General features: G+C 41.3%; 3 protein-coding genes across 4 annotated transcripts; 2 read left to right on the forward strand and 1 right to left on the reverse strand.

Annotated features, from left to right (window-relative positions):
• Positions 1-4,727: 4,727 nt before the first annotated feature.
• On the forward strand, positions 4,728-5,795 carry LOC107542790 (E3 ubiquitin-protein ligase Siah1-like). Its single transcript, XM_016220276.2, has one exon. It carries the CDS (start codon positions 4,823-4,825, stop codon positions 5,699-5,701), a length of 879 nt encoding a protein of 292 aa, XP_016075762.2. The 5' UTR covers positions 4,728-4,822; the 3' UTR covers positions 5,702-5,795.
• Positions 5,796-9,710: 3,915 nt separating this feature from the next.
• On the reverse strand, positions 9,711-12,051 carry HSPE1 (heat shock protein family E (Hsp10) member 1). Its single transcript, XM_016220409.2, has 4 exons — positions 11,918-12,051; positions 11,178-11,342; positions 10,053-10,142; positions 9,711-9,957 (listed from the first exon to the last, which is right to left on the reverse strand). The coding sequence occupies exons 1-4, from the start codon at positions 11,918-11,920 to the stop codon at positions 9,907-9,909; spliced, it is 309 nt and encodes a 102-aa protein (XP_016075895.1). The 5' UTR covers positions 11,921-12,051; the 3' UTR covers positions 9,711-9,906.
• A 285-nt stretch (positions 12,052-12,336) lies between these two features.
• HSPD1 (heat shock protein family D (Hsp60) member 1) lies at positions 12,337-22,257 on the forward strand. 2 transcript variants are annotated; one of them, XM_087819685.1, is made up of 12 exons: positions 12,337-12,360; positions 13,493-13,668; positions 14,812-15,064; positions 16,603-16,685; positions 17,217-17,312; positions 17,736-17,829; positions 18,104-18,272; positions 19,846-19,945; positions 20,464-20,709; positions 20,880-21,054; positions 21,349-21,527; positions 21,633-22,257. In XM_087819685.1, exons 2-12 carry the CDS (start codon positions 13,495-13,497, stop codon positions 21,783-21,785), a joined length of 1,722 nt encoding a protein of 573 aa, XP_087675811.1. In that variant the 5' UTR covers positions 12,337-12,360; positions 13,493-13,494; the 3' UTR covers positions 21,786-22,257. The 2 variants fall into 2 exon arrangements, with proteins under 2 accessions (XP_087675811.1, XP_087675810.1); XM_087819684.1 differs by lacking the exon at positions 12,337-12,360 and adding an exon at positions 12,499-12,579.
• The last annotated feature ends 1,078 nt before the right edge of the window (positions 22,258-23,335 follow it).

Consider the following 23,335-nt stretch of genomic DNA (forward strand, 5'->3'; position numbering starts at 1 on the left):
GCACACCTAAGAAGCGTAATTCTGTCCCGAAATTCACCTAGGCGTGCAAAGTGGAAAACGGACCAACGGGCTGTGAAACTTCCGAAGACGCTGCATGAAATCGACCAAATCTCAAATCAGACTGGCGCTTAGAGTGTCGAGTGATATTCCCACCATCCGCTGACTTCAAAGCCAAGGACTTTCTCAATGACAAGTTTGTTTGCGTAAAGGACCCAGATGCCAATTATCCGAGAGAGCGGACGTCTAGTGTTGTGCGTGAGATGCACAAAATTAGCTCGCGTATTTCGCAAGTCAGAAAGCGGGAGGGGAAATGAATGCCTCTTGATAGGTGGTGGAAGTTGTTCATCTAACAAGATTTCAAATTTCCTTTGTTGCACTTTTAAGTGTTCTCTTTAGTCATGAAATCATGGCAGTTGTTGACAGACTTTTTTTGTTTCCTGCTTAGAAACCTTAAGTCTTTGACCTGAGTTGACAGAGGCCTTAGGATACCAGATGGGAAGACGGCCGGCGAAGAGTGCGTACAGTGGGATGATTTGCAAGAGAAGAAAACATCAGATACCCATTACACCTACAGGTGTATTGACAGTGCTGAGAGAACTATGTCACAGACATAATCCAAAGATGTGAGGATGGGAGGAGAGGTTGGTTAAACCGAGTGGGTGCAAAACTGAATAATTGTTAGATACTCGGAACTTTAGGAAGTTGGTTCGCCTTAAGATTCCTTTTTCTGGAAGATGTCTGTATAGACTGGTAAGTTTTCAAGAGCAAAGACTTAATTCTTCATTTCATCACTATCTTCTAGATACAAAAGGTTTATTCATTCAACAAATATTTATTAATCCCCACTATGTGTTCAGCACTGAAGTAGGGGAATGAAAAGACCCTGTCCGGAACCATAAATTGCTTATTGTCTAGCAATGGAGACATGTGCAAATCACCAGTTCTCTTACTAAATACAGTGAGAATCTAAGATAGTGGCACCCAAATGTTGCCTCCCTATGCGAGACATGGGGTGAGTGTGAAGAGCCCAGTTCTAAGTAGGTCTCTCAGTCTGTGGACAACCCACCTCCCAGGATTAAGTTAAAATTTCCCATAAGTCAATATTTTTCTGAGCAGTAAATATCAGTTACCTATAGTTGAGGGGCTCACCTTAATGTTTTCTTACATTCATATTTTGTTATACTGTTTCAACGCATTTGAAAAGAATAAGAGAAAAAGGGAATAAGTTGATTTTAAATTCAGGAACAAAGTACACATTCATCTCTTTGAAAAGTCCAATAAAGTTGCATTGTGATGTCAACTCTGGCCTTGTTCAGAGGAAGAACCTTGTTCTTTAGGGCTGAAATGTTTCCAGCTCATAACCTTCACATTTTACTTCCTTTCTCAGTCTTCAGATTATGACCTTTAAACAAAAGTTATATAACCAGAGTTAATTTGAGGGGGGAAGAAGAAAAGAAAAAAAAAGAACATGATCAGTAATAACAGTCACATTAATAATGTAAAAACTGGAATATTTTGGTTAAAGAAGTATGCTTCTCAAAGGCAATGCAGACAAATGAAAATAACTGGGCTGGGATTAGAAAATCTAGATTCTTTTGCCTGATGATTATAAGACTTTGAACAAGGTATCAAAAGTTTCCTTTTATAATAATAAAAAAGTAATTGATTTGAGAGAGAGAGAGAGAGAAACATTAATTTGTTGTTCCACTTATTTATGCATCCATTGGTTGATTCTTGTATGTGCCCTAACCAGGGATCAAACCTGCAACCTTGGTGTATTGGGACAACACTCTAACCAACTGAGCTACCCAGCCAGGGCTAAAAGTTTCTTTTTTGGTAATGAAAACAATGCACAGGATTTCTTCCCCTCTACCTCATAGAGTATGAAAGCAAATATAAAAGTAAATATTCCTGTAAGTCTCTTGAAGTTTTAGAAGAAAATATTTTATAAATCCAAATATCATAAGTAATTTCAAAAGTCTCTATCCGATATGAAATTCTCTTTGGGAATTTTTTTTTAAATGAATACTAAGGCTTTTTCATCTGGACTTTTGTATTTTATTTTTTAAATACATTTTTATTGATTTCAGAGAGAGGAAAGGAGAGGGAGAGAGAGAATCGTCAATGATGAAAGTCATTCATCAGCTGCCTCCTGCACTCCCCATACGGCATTGAGCCCAAAACCCCGGACAAGTACCCTGACCCATGAATCGAACTGGTTCATGTGTCGAAGCTCAACAACTGAGCTATGCCAGCTAGGCTCTTTGGGGAATTTTTAAATCGAAGTAAAATAGTGAATGCCCATTATGTGTAGTAAGGCACTGAGCAGGTGCTGAGAAACATGAATAAGAGGTATAAGCTCCTTTCCTCAAAGAGTAAAAATGAATGGGAAAGGGGGATGTGTAGACTACAATACTACAAAGTAAAATGTCTTAAGTGTTGAAGCAGCCCGTGTTGGTTGCCTACTTGCTATCGTTCCCCTTACACATGTTCTTTGTAAGTAGACTTTGGTCTTGTTCAGTATCCATTTTTCTCTACATGCCCGGGGACAGGTAAACCCATCTCTAGCTGAATTATAAATCCCTAATGGTCTAAGCCAGTGATTTTCAACTTTTTTCATCTCATGGCACACATAAACTAATTACTAAAATTCTGCAGCACACCAAAAAATACATTTTGCTAATCTGACAAAAAATATAGATATAATTTTGATTCATTCATATGGGATGGCTAGGGATGGCTATTGTTGTGTTGGCTGTTGTCATTTTTTCATTTGACAACAATCTAAGGGAAAAGAGGTCAGTGCCACTGACTAAATAGTCAGGTATTTCGTGTTTTAAAAAATTCTTGCCGTTGCACACCAGTTGAAAATTGCTGGTCTAAGCCAATGTTTAAAGAATAAACATGTCCCTGGCCAGGTAGCTCAGCTGGTTAGAGTGTCATCCCCATAAGCCAAAGATGAAGGTCCAGTCCCCAGTCAGGGCACATACAAGAATCAACAAGCAAATGTATAAATAAGCAGAACAAATTGATGTTTCTCTCTCTCTCCCCCTCTCTCTAAAATCAACTTTTTAAAAAAATAAACATGCAACTCTTAATTTAGCCTAAAGAGATATGAAAGGTTATCTGATGGAGCTCTTAGGAGGAAGTTTTTTTTGCTCTTGAAGAGATAACAAAAGTGGTGGTCCCTTTTTTCTGCTACTGAATATTTCCAAGTCTGTGACTCCATCAGCCATCATGGAGATGCAGGAGATTTCATTCTAGGCCAAGCAAAGCTGAAGACGTAGGGAAGCATGGGAATATATGTTCATCGTTGAACAAATTAGTGCCTATATATGGTTTTATATGTTTTCAACATATTCGGAAATTATTTTCTCTTTATAAAAACTGTTACAAAATTATTTGGATTTATAGAGTTCAAACAATTAATTCTTAAAATAAGAGGGGTTAGGTCATTTGTCAAATGTCACAAAATTAGCATGTAAGCAACACGGGATCAGGGCCTTTTTTTATGACTGGTCTCTCTCATGTGGGTTGCTTAAAGGTAAAGGAAAACATGCAAATGCTGGTCACATAAATAAAAGTTCAAAACTCCATTTTGGTGTGGATGGTGTGAAAACAGCAATTAACTTGATAGGAAAGGCATGACTCAGGATCACTCTGGAGAGCCAGCTGGCAGTCCTTACCCGGAAGCTTAAAAGTGCTCACAGCCAAGCAAGCACATTGCAAAGAGTAGAGGGAAGACTTGCCTTGTCATACATCAAACTTTATGTTGAAAACAATGTGATGGAATAGATCAATGGAACAAGACTATAAAACCCAGGAATAGACTTGTTTTAAAATTTAATGTACAATAAAGATGATAGCTCAAATTTTGGGAGCAAAAGCGTGGTGGTGGTAAGAATGGATAATCCAATAAATGAATCTGAGACAATAAAGTCATCATTGGTTAAAAGAAAAACAAAGACACATGTACCATACACTAAAATAAATTATGGATCAATACTCATGTTCAAAAGAAAAAAGTACTGGAAGAATGAGATTTGACTGGCTAATAAGCAAAAACCTGCACATCAAATAAGGAAACAAATGTGACAAGTTGATACCGCTAATATGTAAAACCTTCTGATCCATGGTGGGAATGCAAAATGGTGGGGCCACTCGGAAAACAAGACGGAGATTTCTCAAAAAGATTATAAATATAACTCTCAGATCTACCCAGCAATCCTACTTTTGGGTATTTTACCCACAAAAATTGAAGTGAGAATCTCAAAGAGAGATTAGCACTTGGGGCTTCTCGCAGCACCATTCCCCACGGCAAAGCTGAGGACTCGCCTAAACGTCCAATTCACCGCAGCCAAGACGTGGAAACGATCTAAATGTCGGTCTACTAGATGAGTGGATAAAGAAAAATGTGGTATAAATTTACAATGGAGTCTTTATTATTCAGCTGGAAAAAAGGGCATTGCGGGCAGGGCGGGAAGGGCCTGCTGGCCGCCAGGTGGGCCCGGCGCGCTGGGGACGCGCCCGCGCTCGGGCGCCCTGGGTGCGCAGGGCCGGGGCGGCGAGCTGAGCGCAGGCGGCGCGGCCGTGTCCCGCGCCCGGGCGGTTCCGGTGGCACCGCGTTCTCCCCCGCCCCCGCCTTCATTGTGCGCTGGCAAGAATGCAGCCTCCTCCCTTGTTTATGTCGTTGGGGAGGAGGCTGCGCCAGGGGCTCGACGCGGAGGCTCCGGTACTTTATTATAAGCCTCGGTTTCCCCAGGCTTCGTTTCTCAGGTACTTCGGGGTCCTTTCTCGACTCTCCCAAGCGTGCGCCCTGGGAATGTGGAACACCTGGGCCACACTCCTGCAGATGAGCCGCCGGACCGCAGCAGCTTTACCCCCCGGGGCCTCCAAGTGCGCGCCGCCCCGGAGGGTGCCCACGGTGGCCGGCACCACAGCGTCCAACCACGACTTGGCCAGCCTTTTCGAGTGCCCCGTGTGCTTTGACTACGCGCTGCCACCCACGCTTCAGTGTCAGAGGGGCCATCTTGTCTGCAGCAACTGTCGCCCAAAGCTCACCTGTTGTCCAACCTGCCGGGGCCCCTTGGGATCCATTCGCAACTTGGCTATGGAGAAAGTGGCCAACTCAATACTTTTCCCTTGTAAGCATGCAATTTCGGGATGTGAAATAATTCTGCCCCACACAGAAAAAGCAAACCACGAAGAGCTGTGCGCGTTCCGGCTGTACCCCTGCCCCTGCCCCGGCGCGTCCTGTAAATGGCAAGGCTCCCTGAACGCTGTCATGTCGCATCTGGCGCATCAGCACAAGTCCATCACGACCCTGCGGGGAGAGAATATAGTCTTCCTTGCTACAGACATCAATCTTCCCGGGTCTGTGGACTGGGTGATGATGCAGTCGTGCTTTGGCTTTCACTTCATGTTAGTCTTGAAGAAACAGGAGAAGTATGACCGGCACCACCAGTACTTTGCAATTGTGCAGCTGATAGGAACACGAAAGCAAGCTGAAAATTTTGCTTATCGCCTTGAGCTAAGTGGTCATAAGCGGCGAATGACATGGGAAGACACCCCTCGATCTATTCATGAGGGAATTGCAACAGCCATTATGAGTAGTGACTGTCTAGTCTTTGACACCAGAATTGCACAGCTTTTTGCAGAAAGTGGCAATTTAGGCATCCATGTAACTATTTCCCTGCGTTGAAATGGCAGTCAAACATTTTTTGGCCAGTGTTTAAAACCCATTGCCTTCAATTTCAGAGAATAGGCACCCTTCTGCCTGCCAACCTGAAACTTTTGGTAGTCACATGAAGGTAAATAAAAGGAAAGGCTGTTAATTACAGGAAACAGTTGCATGTAGTTATTGGCGGCAATAACAGCACCAGGTGTTAGACTGGTGAAGTCCGACCAGATTTTGGCTCAGCAACCTCCCTGCTTGAGTTCTGGCTAAGAAATAATTCAGAGTCAAGACTCAAACTATAGGAGTTTATTTTTAGAAAGCCACAGAGGTAGGAGTGTGCTGTAGAAGAAATGGGCTTCAGGAAACAAGTTACAGAGGCAAAAGAAGAGCCCTTTGAACTTAGAAAAAAGAGAGAGGCAAGGAAATCACACCTGGGTGAAGGGGGTAGAGAAAGGCCTGGTGTGCTCCCCAAAGATTGCCACACTAGGTCCTCCTCCTTGAGAGTATCTGGAGGTCTCAGGGGAGGATCCCAATATTCATCAGCTTTCCAGTTGTGTCCTTTCAGGGTCTGGTCTCTCCTGATTGATCAGCATCAGGACAGGGGGTCATTAGTCAATGCAGCTGGTGTTGATGTCAGCCGTGGTGTCGCTTGCTGGCTGCTTTCCTGGGCCCGGAGCTGAATGAAACACAGCTGAGGTCTAGTTGTATTTGATGTGGGTCAAAATCTCATTGTCCAGGGGCTTAATACTTAGGGGCTATTCTCTGGCCCCCTTGTTCATTCTCCCTCTAAGAGGGTCTAACCGGCATGACTGGCAACACGGCAGGGGAGGGAAGGTCAGGGGAGGGTCTGAACCGAAGGACCAGTGATATGAAAAGTCAGAGGATCTAAACTGCATGAGGAGCAATAGGCTAGGGGAAGAAGGGTTTCCATGGAGATGAGGCTCTTGTATCTCCAGTTTTGCCCCTTGCTAGGCACCCAGGGCTTTCTGCCCTGGTGACCTTCTGTACCCGGCCCATTGTCCTTGCTCTGCTCGTGTCTAACTGCCGACCACATAGTAACACTAATATATTTAAAATAAGTCAACAGTAAACATATAGGATTATACCTATTTTGTTTACCTTTCTCCATTATTATTTTTCTGTTGAACAAAAGGTACATGATAACATACTGTTCTGAAACATGGTCCCATACCCCCAATGTCCTTATTTTGGGCCTGTCTCATGCCAATTTTTTTTTACCTATTCCCAATATAATCTCAGCATAAAATTATTTCTTTACTAATTCTGCTAAACAAGCATCACAGGACTACTTCTGTGGTACAAAAAGTAAAATAAGTTCTCTCATCCTTCTAATTTAGGTTATGAATGGAACTCTGAAATTTTAGGTACGCCAGGTAATTCCAAGGATGAACCAAGGTTTGGAAACTGTCATCTTAGGTCTCAAAACTCACTTGGGTCTTCAGGAAACAAAATCTGGGAATGGGGAAACCAAGGCCTTTGGATTAGATTCCTAACTCTGCAAGTTTCCAGCCCCATGGCCTTGAACAAGTTTCCTCATCTCTTCCCAGGCAATTTTCTCACTGGTAAAACAGAGGGAAATCGGTGCTTACAAGGTTAGGATCTGCGAATCCCATTATCAAGCTTTGCACGGAAGGAAATTGATGACCCACTTGCATGCTGTAAAATTAGAGCTTTTAATTATAATTCCTGTACCTAAATATAACAAAAATTAAGCCTTAGTATAACAAATGCCACCCAACACCTTGTTCATAAATGTAAATACGTGCACATACACTTTACTGATGGGAGCATTGTCAAAAGCTGAGACCATATTACATGCCATTTATAACTTCATTGAGATTTCAATTTTACAAGGTAAATATGGGACACAACTTTTAAGACGTGATCAGACTAGTTTGTAAGGAACTTAAATAAATTTGACCACCAAGACAGAAATAGCTCATAGCTGGTTTTAGGGGGTGGTAATCAACTCTGGAGGATTGTCTGGGTTCAAATCTTAATTCTTCCTAGCTGCTATAGCTGAATCAAGCTATTTATCCAGTTCTATATCTGCTTCCTTTGTTAAATTCAACAAACTATATACCAGATACCTACTAACTGCCAGACATTTACACACACACACTTGTCCCATACCACAGTGGTTAGCACCAGGATCGAAATGTGTATCAAGTGCTTCGAATTAGCTGACAAAGTAGCAGAGTCTGTAGAGGTTTAAGTTTTAGACAGCGTCACCTGGAGGTTGATTGCCTAACTTCAAATCCTGGCTTTGCCTCTAGGTGATCTTGATTATTACTTAACCCCGGTGCCTCACCTTCCTTGTCAGCAAAATGATAGTTACCTAGCTCATAGAGTTGTTGAAAGATTAAACCAATTGATATATGTATTTGCAACAGTAGCCAGGACCCAGAAAGTGCTCCTGAAGTGTTTTATCACACAGTGCCTAACCTGACATATAGAAGGCACTCAGCCAATTAGCTTACATACCTTGCCTTGAAATTTTTTTTTGCCAAGTAAATTATGTGGTAGTATTAAGTTTTAAAAACTGGAAATGTTCATTAAAATTTTCTAAATATGAAATACTAGATTCCATAAATGAACTATAGTGCAGGATAAGCTTGTTATAGCTAAAATGTTGCTACTTGACTTTTTTATCTAAAGAATTTTTTTTATTGATTTTGAGAGAGGGAGAGAAACATTGATTCATTGTTCCACTTATTTATGTATTCATTGGTTGCTTCTTTCACATGCCCTGACCAGGGACTGAACCTGCAACCTTAGTGTATAAACCAACTGAGCTATCTGGCCAGGAACTATTGACTTTAAAAAAAAAAAAGCTGAGACATTTTCATGGTTCTCTCTCCCAGGAGTAAAATTTTAAACCAATCAGTCTGGAATTTCCTGATTAACACTAAGGAGGTATGAAGTACTCCATTTCGAGACCTGGACCATAAACACCTCCTATATGAGTCTCCATGGAGTGGCTCCAAACACCCAGAGGGCAGTAGGGCTGGTAGGTAGTCTGGGACCCTAAATGATTGTGTGTAGCAGTGCCCTCACCAGTCAACATCATTAGGCTGTAACATTTTGAAAAATGAGATAAATGGAGGTACTTTTTGAAGTTGGAGCTGCCATCCCAGTGGAACTGCCTCGCAAGTCTTCCTCTTTAAACCTTTAGAATATTCCAAGTGGGCAAATTAATCTTTGTATTGGGCCTAACGCAGCACTGTATTTAAACTGTTTGCAAAGCTAACAGGAAAATACACTTCACTACCCCACTGATTAACATGCTTTAGAATTACCATCATTAGCTTATCTGCACTTATAGAAATGCCTTCCTTCTGTTCAAGTCATTATTCACCTTCCCTTTCTCCTATACCCTTTGCTTTCACCTTCTTAATGGGACACTATTTGTGTTTCTGCCTGAATGGGTGTACAGCAGCTTTGTGGACAGAAAGAGTGGTTCTACAGAAAGAAACCTCACAGGGTATCTGATTATAAATTCCTGAGCAGGTAATGGTGGGTAGTCACACCCCAAGCATGTAATAGGAAGGTTTATCATTGCCTTAAGCAAGCTGTGTCCTTTCTGTGCATCTAAATCAACACACTTTTTAAATGCTTTAGACCCCTCCTTCTAAAGCCAAACACTCAAGACCAGTCTTAACTATTTTTTAATTCAATACCCATCTTGCTCTTTCTCACCTTCATGTAATCTTCCTTAGTTTCCTCTTTAATCTCAACTGCATAAAAAACTCCTGCAAAATGCCATTCTGGGGAGCATAAACTTTCACTACAGGTTTGGACATTTCTTATGTTGACTCATTCTGTTATTTTGGATGTCAAATAAATGCCTGTTGTCTCTCAAAAAAAAAAAAAAGTAAGTGTAAATCCATGGCGTTGTCTCAGCAATCATCTATATAGTAAGGCTAAATTCAATGTGAAAATTGAAGCCCCTTTTCCCAGAATTCTCTGGTTACTTAAGAAAAAAAGCATAAACTAGAGAACCCTAAAACCATTTATTTATATACTTTTATTTGGAAATGTTTATGTCAGTACAGTGAAACTAAATTTTAAGAGACACTAGATGTCATTAGTTTGGATACCATTAGTTTATTATAAAAGAGACACGGAAATTATTTACATGATGAAAGATTTCAGAACTTCAATGGAATGGGCAGCTTCACATGATGCCATTTCAGTAGTGATTTATTTCAGTCTACATACTTTCCAAGAATGTCACCATCTCTAAATAAGAAATAGTCCTGCAAACAGAGAAACCATTAGTTAAGAAAAAAATCAGCAAACACTTAACTTTTAAAAATTAAGTTTTTAAAAATTTTTTTATTAAGTTACACACCTTGTCATCTAGAACTACTTTGGTGCCTCCATATTCTGGAAGAAGAACTTTATCTCCAACTTTCACGCTAACTGGTTGAATCTCTCCACCCTTAAGAAAATAAGGATATTTATTAGCAAAAACATCTAGCTCACCAAATAGTTACACCTAACCTTTGTTAATCAAATGTGCTCACTCATAAATTACTAAAAAAGGACTTGGCAGTGAAGTGATATAATAATATCTACAACTCTAGTTCTTTATTCAAAGGTATCACCAGACAGTTACATTTTGAAATAATACCCACCACCCAATGGCCTAAATTAAAACCTGATTTCTGTGTAAAAGTTCAAGAAGTTATACAGGGAAAGCTAACTTAGGCTAATTTTTTAATGGTTAAATATTAACATAGCAACCTATGGACTGTGTGAAACCAGTTTCTAAAACCATGTATACATGGTCATGTTTCACTTCAGCAAACATTTAACAAAAAATTTCCTGAATTTGAACATATGTCTTTTGCGATTCAATTTCCTTTCCTCAAAAATAGATTTGGAAAGAGGGATTGAAGCATAGGGCCCACTTCTGAAAGGCTTCCTATTCCTGGCTGTGCTAGAACTTTCTTGGAGGCAACTGCAACAATGCAATTAACATATTTGACTCCAGGGGCATTTACTGTATATTCTGGCTGCTACTTTTAGAGGTCTGAGATCTCACCAGTTAATTGGACATTATCTGCAAGGATAGTCCCACCTGTTCCTCTCATAGGGCTGCCGCATAAGGTAAAGTGGTTAATGGATTAGGGCAGTTTCGGTGTTAGAGATAAGACCAATTCTTAAAAGCCCCCAGCAATTATCTTCAAGCGTAATTTTTTGTTTTATCAAAAATTCAGAATTTGAAGAAAACACTGATCATACCAGGCTACCAAATAGCTATTGGTTTTAATATTCTCAAACTCCCCTTCATATAAAATGAGCAATTTTATTTTACAATCATTTCGTTAAAGAGACAGATCAGACATGACTGAACTAGGGAATGATCTGAAAATAATACAAACTACTTAAAAGGCTACTTTTAATAAAAACCAAGCACTTTTATTCTCCTCCACCTCACATAAAAAATAGTTCCATTTTAGCTCCCACTTACCTTTCCTTTAGAGCCCGATCCAACAGCTACTACCGTTGCCTGTAATACTTTTCCTTGAGATTTTTCTGGAAGCATAATGCCCCCTTTGGTGACAGTTTCCGCAGCACTCCTTTCAACTAATACTCGGTCAAAGAGGGGAAGAAACTTTCTAAACGCCTGTCCTGCCTGCAGGGAGAGATATTTTATGTGAAACAAAAACCGGTATGTGATTATACTCTACATGGGCAATGCCATCCTAAACGTTACAGATCAACCACCACACGTGGTTTCAAAGACAACCCAACGCAGATTATTCGCTCAGGAAACGCACTTGAAAGCTCCGCGTTACACTCCGAGTTACTCTGCATTCCCTACGTACCGTCGGCAGCTAGACGAGCTGTAAAGGTAACCTTAGTTTACCCCAAGGTCAAGTATTTTCCTTCCTTAGGTTCTTCAGGGCATTTGCCGCAACACTGAAACCAACCTCTGCGCCCAAGGCCACGCTCTCTCCACCCTGTTACACACCGACAGAGGCCGCGCGCGTCCGGGCGCCCGCCCCTCCACCACACGCCCGCCGCGCACGCCAGGGCACAGCCCTCGGCGCAGGGAAAGGTGAGCGAGCCTGGTGTCCCCAGATTTCGGCAGGTGCGGGTCCCAGAGTGACCCCTCCCCCTCCCACTGTTCTCAACAGAACCCTCTGGGCTCCCGGTACGCCTAAGGCCGACCGGGGCCCGCGGGCCTCCAGCCCACGCGCGACTCACCATGACTGCGACCGCCACAGCTCGTACTCCGCTCTCGCGCCGCGGCCGCAAGCAAAGACCCGCAGTCCGGCCCGCTGGCCACGTGAACTTGGGCAAAGGCCGCCCAGCGCGCAGGCGTGCTCCCCCCCGCCCCCCGCCCCCAGCCCCTCCCCGCGAGAGAGGGCGGCTGCAGCGGCGCGCGCCGCGATTCGTGCGGAGGGCTCGGCGCGGGCCACTTCCGCGACGACCGGGAGGCGGAAGGAAAGGGGAGCTCTTTCTAGGCTTTTCTAGGCCTTCTGCCCGGGGAAAGTACTTTCCCTTCGCCCCGTTCCGGAAATGACGCAACTTGACCCTTGACCCACTGGGAGCGCGGCACCTTCCGGAAAGTTCTAGAACCGAGCGCCGCCCGGGAACCAGCCTAAGTCGGCCGAGACGGCTGAGGCCGCCGGCCTGGCCCAGCGCGGGTAGGGAGGTGGGGGGGGCTGGCGCGCGGCGCGTGCAGATTGCGGGGCCGGGGCCGACGGGAACGGGGTGGGAGGCGCCCGCGGCCGCGCTGCCGCGGGGCGGGGGCAGCGCTGGAGGGCGGGGACACTAGCTCATTGCCGTGTGCGCCCTGCACCCTGTCCCTCACTCGCCACCGACGGGCCGCCTCGCCGCTCGCACGCCTGGCCACTGCCCCGCAGGTACGCGGCCTCCGCGCGCCGCCGCACGCAGGCGCCACGGAGCCCGGCGCGGGCCTCTCCTGGCTGCGCTAGTGCCCGAGTGGGCCGGCCGTAGAGAGCCTGCGCTTCCCCGGAGCGCCGCAGGCCCGGATCCGCTAGCCCAGGCCTCGCGGCTTCATGCGGGTGCCTATCACGTGCGCGTGGATCGCTCGCGGGGCAGGGCGTAGGGGGGAGGGCTTGCCCCGGAGGGTGCGTGGAGTCGGGGGAGTGTGTTCACGTGGGCTTTCCGAGGCAACTCGCTCCTGGCCGACTGCAGGGCTCCGGGGAGGGTGGTCGCAACCGCGTGGGAACCGCCTTTGGCCCCTCGGACTCCGCGGGGTGCGGCGCCTCCACCCTTGACCTTGCTCGGGGCGTTCGGATGGAAAGACACGTGGGGCCGCGCGGAGTGGGCCGGGCCGCAGCCGCTAGTGTAGCGGCCTAGCCGGCTGCCCTGAAGACACATTGACGAAACAGATTTTTGCACTGTCAGGAATATTTCGACTCCCCTGATCGCCGGGTTTCTAACCTGCCCCTTTCTTGCAGACTTGGTTTATCAGAGGCGTGTTTGGAATGCGTTGGCTCTGAAGGCCATTTTAGCAGTGAAAGATTAACAAGTCCTTAGCAGGGGTGGGTGGCCTGAGGAGGAAGATGGGTGTGCTTTGTGCTGGTGCTGTAGGTCAGGCGTGGGGGCGGCCCTTTCTTCAGACTTGTGCTGGCTCATGGCGTTCTGGAGCCGAGGCGCATTCCATGGCCCAGGTATCGTGGCTGGCAGAGGTCAGCCCAGCTCACGTCTGACACTTGTCTGTTGCTCAGGTGTCACGTTGGCATTATAACGCATCCCCGGTAATGCTAGTATTGATGTACTGATGATATGCTTGTTTCCTCCTCTCCCCAGAAATGCTTCGACTACACAAAGTCCTTCGCCAGATTAGGCCAGTGTCCAGCGCACTGGCTCCTCACCTCACTCGGGCTTATGCCAAAGATGTAAAATTTGGTGCAGATGCCCGAGCCTTAATGCTTCAAGGTGTAGACCTTTTAGCCGATGCTGTAGCTGTTACTATGGGGCCAAAGGTATCAGTATTTTTATTTTGTCGCAATTTATAGTAATGTTAATTAAGGAAAAATATTTTACTGATGGCAGTCACGCTGAACTTGAACAGTACATGGGTATCCATTTTTGATAGAACCAAATTTGTATGTAAGTAACACAATGGTTAATTTTTATTTTTTGCTTATATATAATAGTCTTAAAACTTAAACTGTTTCTGCTGAATTTGTGAAACTTCATTTTGTACAATACATGATGTAATCCACTGGTAACTCATATCTCAAGATGGATTCTTAAACTCAAGGTAGTTAATCTTGCTTGCCTACCTTTGTTAAATTTTGGATTGTTTCCCAGTAGTTAGTACCAAGCATAAAGGGAAGAATGTTACTTATCTCCTATAATACCTCAGTATGTTCTTGAAGGTGCTAGTCGTAATCTGATTTTTTCTGCTGTCCCTTCTTTTTCAAAGCACATTTAAAATTTTGTCTCATTTAACATGAAGAGATTGGTGAGTGAGTGGTAACAAATGAAGAGGCCTTGAAGGTTGTGCACACTTGAGTGATGGTTCATTTTAGGTTGAAAACAATTCAAATAATCAAAGTGATCCAAACTGTATAAATAGGGCATTGGCATGCCTCCCAAGTAGCAGCTTTGGTTCAAACCAAAAGCTGCCAGTACTCTGCACCATGTTTGAGATTTAAGGTTGAACAACCCTTAAGCACTGTGCTTGTCTCATAGTTTGTATTTTAGTAACTAAATTTTAAAGCAAGTTTCAAATCTACCAAATTAATATTGGTTTATTTATGTTCTTGTTTTATAACATCTTTTTTTTTTTGAGAGTTTTTATGAGTTTATTTGAGCCAAACTAATGACAATTGCCAGGAAGTAAGATTTCAAATGCTCCTGTTTTATAACATCTTTTAGTCTCTAGAATTTTTATCTCCTATAATACCTTATCCAAAGTTATGCATTTGGCAACACAGAGGTGATTTTGTCTGTAAACTAAGACCATTGATGAATTTACCTTTGAGGTTTATGCTGGAGATCTGATAATATGTTGAGGCTTTCAAGTAATTGCCTTATTATAAAGACTGCTTGTTCTTTTTTAAACTAAGTAGTACTTCAAATGTGTGATTCAGTAACATTTTTTCTCTCTGAAATTATAGGGAAGAACAGTGATTATTGAACAGAGCTGGGGAAGTCCCAAAGTAACAAAAGATGGTGTGACTGTTGCAAAATCCATTGACTTAAAAGATAAATATAAAAATATTGGCGCTAAACTTGTTCAAGATGTTGCCAATAATACAAATGAAGAGGCTGGGGATGGCACCACCACTGCTACTGTACTGGCACGCTCTATTGCCAAGGAAGGCTTTGAGAAGATTAGTAAAGGTGCTAATCCAGTGGAAATCAGGAGAGGTAGGACTGTCTCTTCATTGTCACCACATTATTTGAACTATCTATTAAGTTATATTAGAAAGTTGATTCTTATTTCTCCTCTCTCCTAAAAATCCTCATGCTGAGTATTCCTTCAGCAAACAGTTATTGAATGTGGTGGGCACTGTATTTGGTGTTAAAGAGGAAACTGTGACTAAGACATTTCCTGTTGTCAGGCTTTCTTATACCTCTACCCACCCCCACCCCCACTTAACCCCCCCCCCCCCCATAGCCACTAGTTGTAGTGGAAGATACAGCATGTACTGTGTACCTTGAAAATAGAAAACTTCTGGGGATTAGAGCAGAGAGAGATTATACAGTTTTAATGTTTTACTTTAGTAAGTAAGGCTTAAGAAGCTAAGTCACCCAGGATGTCACCGGTTTTTTAAAGCAGTTTTTTCTTAACGCTCTCTTTTATTTTTATTTTAGAGAGAGGGAGAAACATTGATTTGTTGTTCCACTTACTCATGCATTCATTGGCTGCTGCTTGTATGTGCCCTGATCGGGAATCAAACCTGCAACCTTGGCATATGGGGCCAATACTCTAACCAACTGAGCCACCTGGCCAGGGCCTTTTCTTACCTCTTAACAGTACATACTATGTTATTGGTCTGCATTTTATTATTGCTTGTTTTGGGAAGCTAGACCATTTTAAAGATCTGCTCCCCAGCATGAGCTTCATAGTGATAGAGACGTAAGTCCTGTTGGTTGGTTGGTTGGTTGGTTGGAGCATCATCCCATACACCAAAAAGATTGCTGGTTCGATCCAGTCCCTGGTCAGGGCACGCACAGGAGGCAACCAATCAATGTCTGTCGCTCTCTCAAATCAAACACATCTTTGGGTGAGAATTTTTTTTTAAGAAGCAGTTTGACTGTAAATCACTAACAATTATTAACTGAGGTTATTAAGATTATTTCCCAAAGATGGTCATTGCTACTACACAACTACACAACGTCTCAAAGAAGGAAAGAGCTAGCGCTAGTCCCAATTGAACAAAATGGGTTCCTCATAAATCCATATTGTGGTGTTATTGACTGTTAAAACAATATTTTGTAGGTTCATAACTACATATTAAATGAACACATTTTGCATAATTAAAACCAGTAGGGGCATAGCCACAAGAAATTCCTTATTCTTGAGAGTTATTCTTGCTGAAAGTAAAGGACTGTAATCCATTTTGGCCCTTTTTTGTGTTATTCAGTTGAGGGGAGAAGTGTTGGGTGGCCCTGTTGGAAACATGCAACATGATTGGGAATGACTTACACAGAATGAGTTGAACAGTGAGATTCTTACAATTGTACACCTCAATTTTTTTTAGTCTTAGTTTCAAAATATTTTGGTGTTGTGGAATTTGATTAAAGTTCCTGTTTCAGTGCATGCCATCCAACTGTGTGATTTGGAAAAGTACTGGCATGGCAGTGTAACACTGTTAAGGGGTAAAAACATTTAAATCACAAATTTCATGTGACTTGTAGCCATTAAAGAATAAGTATTGTAATGACATTTATTCTTTACCCAGGTGTGATGTTAGCTGTTGATGCGGTAATTTCTGAACTTAAGAAGCAGTCTAAACCTGTGACAACCCCTGAAGAAATAGCTCAGGTAGGGATTTTTTAATAACACTTTATTTTGTGGAAATCATACACCAGTGACAGAATAACAATACTACTCAATCATCAACAGTGGAAGCATTTTTCTTACTAAATGCTTGCTAAAACATTTAAAAATAATTTCATGATCGTGATATGAGTCTTAATGGGCTGCCATTTTATTTCTACATACTGTGAATGAGTAGGACTCATTTGTATGTATACAAAATGTTCTTCAGCCAGCCATTGTTATGTTGTGGTATTGCCATGTTTGCCAAGGGAAAATAATAATTGGGGGGCGGGGGTCAGGCTTTTTTATTCATTGTTTTTGTTTAAAAGAATAATTGCATGTTTGTTTCATGTCTTTTGAAAGTAATGTAGCCAAATAATGAGTTGAAAAACAATTTAAAACATAAGTCCCCTTCCCCTGTTGTCCCACCCCCATGGATGTATCCATTTGGAAGTTACTAGGAAAAGGCAGGGGAGTTGATTGAGGGACACTAGCCTTACCTTTTAATTTGGAAAGGTAACTTGATTATTTCAGGTTGCTACAATTTCTGCAAATGGAGACAAAGAAATTGGCAACATAATTTCTGATGCAATGAAAAAGGTTGGAAGAAAAGGCGTCATCACAGTAAAGGCAAGTGTTTTCCATGATTGCTTGAAATGAAATGTCTGATGATAAAAGCTTGAGTTTTCCAAATACAAAAATTTGATCTGTATGTTTCAAAAAGTATATTCTATTTTATTCCTTCATGTGTAATAGCAGCACCTATATAGAATAGAGTCCTTGACTGTGCTTTGTGTGAATTACCAGCTTTTGCTGTCAGGAATGAATCCATCCTAGCTTAAATGATACTGTCTTCTAACTGTAAAAGTTAATTAAAATGTGGGTTCTGGGGAATTTTTTCAGAAGTAGAGTTGGATGCTCTGGGGCAATTACATACTCCTACCTGGGTTACTTAAGATAAGTCAGGTTGATTTGTTAAATCTGGTCTATAGTTACAGTTTTTGTGTTTCTTTAATGAAATTCATACAACTAATTATTTGATTCTTTTCATAGGATGGAAAAACACTGAATGATGAATTAGAAATTATTGAAGGCATGAAGTTTGATCGAGGCTATATTTCTCCATACTTTATTAATACAGCAAAAGGTAAGAGCAGGTCAATAACTGAAATATTTTAAAAATGTTATTTGCTAAGTGTCGGACTGTTGGCATTAGTCAGTGTCATACCTCTGAAAACATAAGTCATATATTCCGAAAGTTTAAAAGTGTATGAGAAATGAAGAGGAAAAACATGAACTTATCAGTGACTTTTAAAATGTACCGGAACTTTGATTTATAGATTTTTCGTTTACATAAATTTCAGTCATTTCCAGAATGCTAATGTTCTAAAGTTGGATTGAAATATTCTTTGTGTTTGCAGGTCAGAAATGTGAATTCCAAGATGCCTATGTTCTACTGAGTGAGAAGAAAATTTCCAGTGTTCAGTCCATTGTACCTGCTCTTGAAATTGCTAATGCTCACCGTAAGCCTTTGGTCATAATCGCTGAAGATGTTGATGGAGAAGCTCTAAGTACACTTGTTTTGAATAGGTAATAAGCAGTGGTGATACTTGGTTTACATAAGTGTTTACAGTTGTTTTGTAGATAAATGACTAAATTTTGTTTTTATTTTATAAAAATAAGATTTTTCTGGAAAAAATACTTTCACAATTATAATTTTTCATGGGAAGTGATAAGTAAATAACTACCATACTAAAAACTAGATCTAAGTGTAATCAGCAGTGTTTTACAAAATTTCTTAAAAGAAAATTTTATATATGTATTTTTAAAATAATTTTTTTTATTGATTTTAGAGAGAGGAAGGGAGAGGGAGAGAGAAAGAGAAACATTGATGGAGAGAAACATCATCAGTTGGCTGCCTCCTGCATGCCCCTACTGGGGATTGAACCTGTCACCTGGGCATGTGCCTTCACCGGGAATCAAACCAGCAACCTCTTGGTACATGGGACGGTGCTCAAGCAACTGAGCCACACTGGCCAGGGCAAAAGAAAATTTTAATTAGTAAATAGTCTGAAACAAATTGGCACTCAACCTAAAATAAAGTGAGGTCTGTTCACTTAATTTGTAAAATCTATAGTTTAATGTGTTACTTTTGACTTTAAGACAGGTAATGTTAATGCTGTAAATAGAATCTTAGGGCATTACTAAAGTGCATACTTCTCCTAATGTTAGAATTGAGGTATATCAGAAGTAAGAGGCTCTGACTTTATTATAATGGAAATGCACAAATGAAATAACAGATGTGTATGCATTAGAGATTGCACACTTTGACCTGTTCCAGAAGCTCTGAGAGCACTTAACCTGGAGTGTTTGTTAGCGTGGGTTTGCTTTTTGGGTTATAAAAAGGACTTAGGGCTTGTGGAGTTTGAGGCTAACGTAAGACAATAGGCTTACATGGTTTTCACTGAGCCATTTTGTTGGTAACTGAATAGTTGGATGACTGATTTATTTGACATATCATTAGAGCTTATTCCTCTGATTTTTATTTGGCTTTTTAATAAAATAGACCAGCTGTCTTGAAGTTTGTGTAGCCCTTTGTTTCACAATCAGGCCTCAAGTGGACATTTCATTGATTGTATATTCTTTTTTTTGGAGTTTTTTTTGTTTGTTTGTTTGTGTTTGTTTTAAATATATCTCTGTTGATTTCAGAGAGAGGAAAGGAGAGGGGGAGAGAGAAATAGAAACATCCATGATGAGAGAGTCATTGATCGGCTGCCTCTTGCACACCCCCGGCTGGGGATGGAACCCGCAACCCGGGCATGTGCCCTGACCGGGAATTGAACCCCGATCACCTGGATCCTGGTCGACGCTCAACTGCTGAGCCACGCCCGGCTGGGCTGATTGTATATTCTAAGTGTTCATTACTTGCTCAAATTGCTATTATCAGCAATATTGACATTTATAAAGGAACTAAGTTAAGAACACTGCTTGCTCAAACTTAGTTTTAATAGCAACTTAATTGAGTACTAAATGGAACCCATGGGGTAAGTGATTATTAGATAACCCCCAAATTTAATATTAGTAATTATGCTGATTTTTTCCAGTCGGTGAAATAGATACCATTGTTTTTAGCTTAAATGTTATAAATTACTGTTCTTTACAGGCTAAAAGTTGGTCTTCAGGTTGTAGCAGTCAAGGCTCCAGGTTTTGGTGACAATAGAAAGAACCAGCTTAAAGACATGGCTATTGCTACTGGTGGTGCGGTAAGTAAAATGTGATGTTGGTTTACTGAATTTTATTTATACTTCTAGGTCTAAAATTAATATGTAGAATTTACATTTTTTACAATCACATACCACCAGCTAAAATGTTTACTTAATCTTTGTTTCTGTTGGATGTCTGGGAGGTGGAGGTTGCATTCAGTTGTGCTACAGTCCCTTCTCTACTTTGCCATGAATGGTCTTATTGACTAATCTATTTTTAAGAATATAGTAAAAAGACAGAGGACTTAAGAGTTAGTTTTGGTTCCACCCAAATTGTGACCTTGGATGAGTTTCCTGAGGTTACACTTTTCTCAAATCAAGTTCAAATGTTGAGGGTTAAGTGAGAAGTTGGAAATGAAGACTATATTCAGTGGTCTTGAAATCTCACATTTCAAAGAAATAATAGTATTATGAGATGTTTCTTTCATTAAAACACCTACATGATGTGTTATTAATAAACTTTTAGTATAGTGAAAAAACCATAACTGAAATTTGTTCATTTTTTAATATTTTTGTAGGTATTTGGAGAAGAAGGGTTGACTCTAAATCTTGAAGATGTTCAGCCACATGACTTAGGAAAAGTTGGAGAGGTCATTGTGACCAAAGATGATGCCATGCTCTTGAAAGGAAAAGGTGACAAGGCTCAAATTGAAAAACGTATTCAAGAAATCATCGAGCAGTTAGATATCACAACTAGTGAATATGAAAAGGAAAAACTAAACGAACGCCTGGCAAAACTCTCCGATGGAGTAGCTGTGCTGAAGGTGAGGTTGCATTGTTGTCGTCTTGGGTTCTCTTGTTCAGGGGATTAGCTTCCTCATGGAGATATTTATTATATATATAAAATTTTAAGTAAACTAGGTGCTAATGACCCTCAGCTGTCAGCATCTTAAACTGGAAAAGCCATACTAACTGGATTTATTTTAATCTTTAGGTTGGTGGGACAAGTGATGTTGAAGTGAATGAAAAGAAAGACAGAGTAACAGATGCCCTCAATGCTACACGAGCTGCTGTTGAGGAAGGCATTGTTCTGGGAGGGGGCTGTGCCCTGCTTCGGTGCATTCCAGCCTTGGACTCATTAACTCCAGCTAATGAAGATCAAAGAATTGGTAAAAAGTTACCTTACAAATGAGTTTATGTGCTACCTGATTTTAATCTTTCTGTTAGAATAATGTTGCCCACTAGTGGAACAACAAATCACAAAGCAATTTCCAGAATAACAAAAGTACAATAGCACTGATGTCAGAGAGATAAAAGGTGCGTCATAACTTTCAGGGGAAGTGATTTGGCCTGTGGTATATTCCAATTGGAATTTTCCTATATCAGTACTCTCACAAGTTGAATTGTGTTGTATTATTTATAAAAGAAAGAATTAAAGTGGCTAAAACTTGTTTTCTTTATAGGTATAGAGATTATTAAAAAAGCACTAAAAATTCCTGCAATGACCATTGCCAAGAATGCAGGTGTTGAGGGATCGTTGATAGTTGAGAAAATTATGCAGAGTTCCTCAGAAGTCGGTTATGACGCCATGCTTGGAGATTTTGTGAATATGGTGGAAAAAGGAATCATTGATCCAACTAAGGTAAATAGTTGATCACTTTCTGAAAATTCTTTCAATAACTGATTGGTAAGTCTTACTCATTTTTTACTAAGTAAAAAGTAATATTTTATCAAACTCTTTTCCTAGGTTGTAAGAACTGCTTTATTGGATGCTGCTGGAGTGGCCTCTCTGTTAACAACAGCAGAAGTAGTAGTCACAGAAATTCCTAAAGAAGAGAAAGACCCTGGAATGGGTGGGATGGGTGGCATGGGAGGTGGCATGGGAGGTGGCATGTTCTAATCCTGGAATAGTGCTTTACCATTAATGAGAACTGTGAGAGGAAGCTCAAGGCTGTGCTCCTCACCTACAACTTCAGAGAAGTCATTTGAAGGAAATGACTGAAGAAAAGGCTGGCTGATGCTCAAGAAAATCACTACAACCATCAGTTACTGGTTTCAGTTGACAACATGCAATGGTTTACTACTGTCATTGTCCATGCCTACAGATAATTTATTTTGTATTTTTGAATAAAAATACATTTGTACATTCCTGATAACTAAGTGCAAGAGCCATGTACCAATGTACTGCTTTCAACTTAAATCACTGAGGCATTTTTACTACTATTCTGTTAAAATCAGGATTTTAGTGCTTGCCATCACCCGATGAGAAGTGAAGAAGCAGCCTTTCTGTGGAGAGTAAGAATAATTGTGTACAAAGTAGAGAAATATCCAATTATGTGACCTTTGTGTAATAAAAATTTGTTTAAAGTTAATTGTGCTAGCCTTTCCATGATCTAGAAGATAGGAGAAATGAAAGCTAATTGAAGAGGAGGGAGTACGGTTTAGCACAAGGGTGTAAAACATTGTTCCCCCTATAGTATTCTTGTGTTTCTCTGCTGCAGACTGAGTTACATTATTACATTCATAATCTGGGAAACATTTTATTTTTAAAGTTTATTTGTTTTAGAAAGGAGGAGAGAAACATCATTTTGTTCCACTTAATTCATGCATTCATCCCTGACTAGGGAGTGAACCCACAACCTTGGCATATCAGGATAACACTAACCAACTGAGCTTCCTGGCCACGGCAATAATGGGGAAAATATTTAAAGATGACAGCTCTGAATCCTGTGGAAGCAATATTGTATGTGATACGGTCTTGGTCATAAAGAAAGGGGCAACTTGTCATTTCTTATGGGGGTTATGATTATTGCTCCAAAGCTATGGATTGCTGGGAGGGCAGGGTGTACTTGTGGAAATGAAAGAGGTATGCCATTTAAGCATAATGAGTGGGATAGACAGGGCATCCATAACTTGATGCACGGCCCAGTATCTTCACCTTTATTTTATTAATACTCACCTAAGGATATTTTTTCCATTGCTTTTCAGAGAGAGTGGAAGGGGGAAAGAGACACATTAATTGGGTGCCTCTTGCACAAGCCCCACCTGGGGCCAGGGATTGAGCCCTCAACTGAGGTACATGTCCTCAGCCAGAATAAAACCCGGGACCCTTCAGTCCACAGGCTGACGCTCTAACCACTGAGCCGAACCGGCCAGGGCTCACCTTTATTTTTTAAGAAGTTAAAAGGAAACAGGTTTCTCGCTCAATGCATTTGGTCTTTATTAGATAATATAGTGTGGAAGGGTGGCTTGCTTTATTATTTTTATAGTTCATTGATTTTTAGAGAGAAACAGATATGAGAGCGTAACATCGATCAGCTGAGGGTGGCTTGCTTTTAAAACTACCTGGATGTGTGCATGTTGGGGGCAGTTACTGATTTGCAAGAGGTAACATTGCTCTAATAATTCACTACATTATAAACTGAAGGCACAAGATCTTGTGTAACATTT

Source organism: Miniopterus natalensis, chromosome 8, assembly GCF_054644295.1.
Source record: "Miniopterus natalensis isolate mMinNat1 chromosome 8, mMinNat1.hap1, whole genome shotgun sequence".
In the NCBI taxonomy this organism is placed as follows: domain Eukaryota; kingdom Metazoa; phylum Chordata; class Mammalia; order Chiroptera; family Miniopteridae; genus Miniopterus; species Miniopterus natalensis.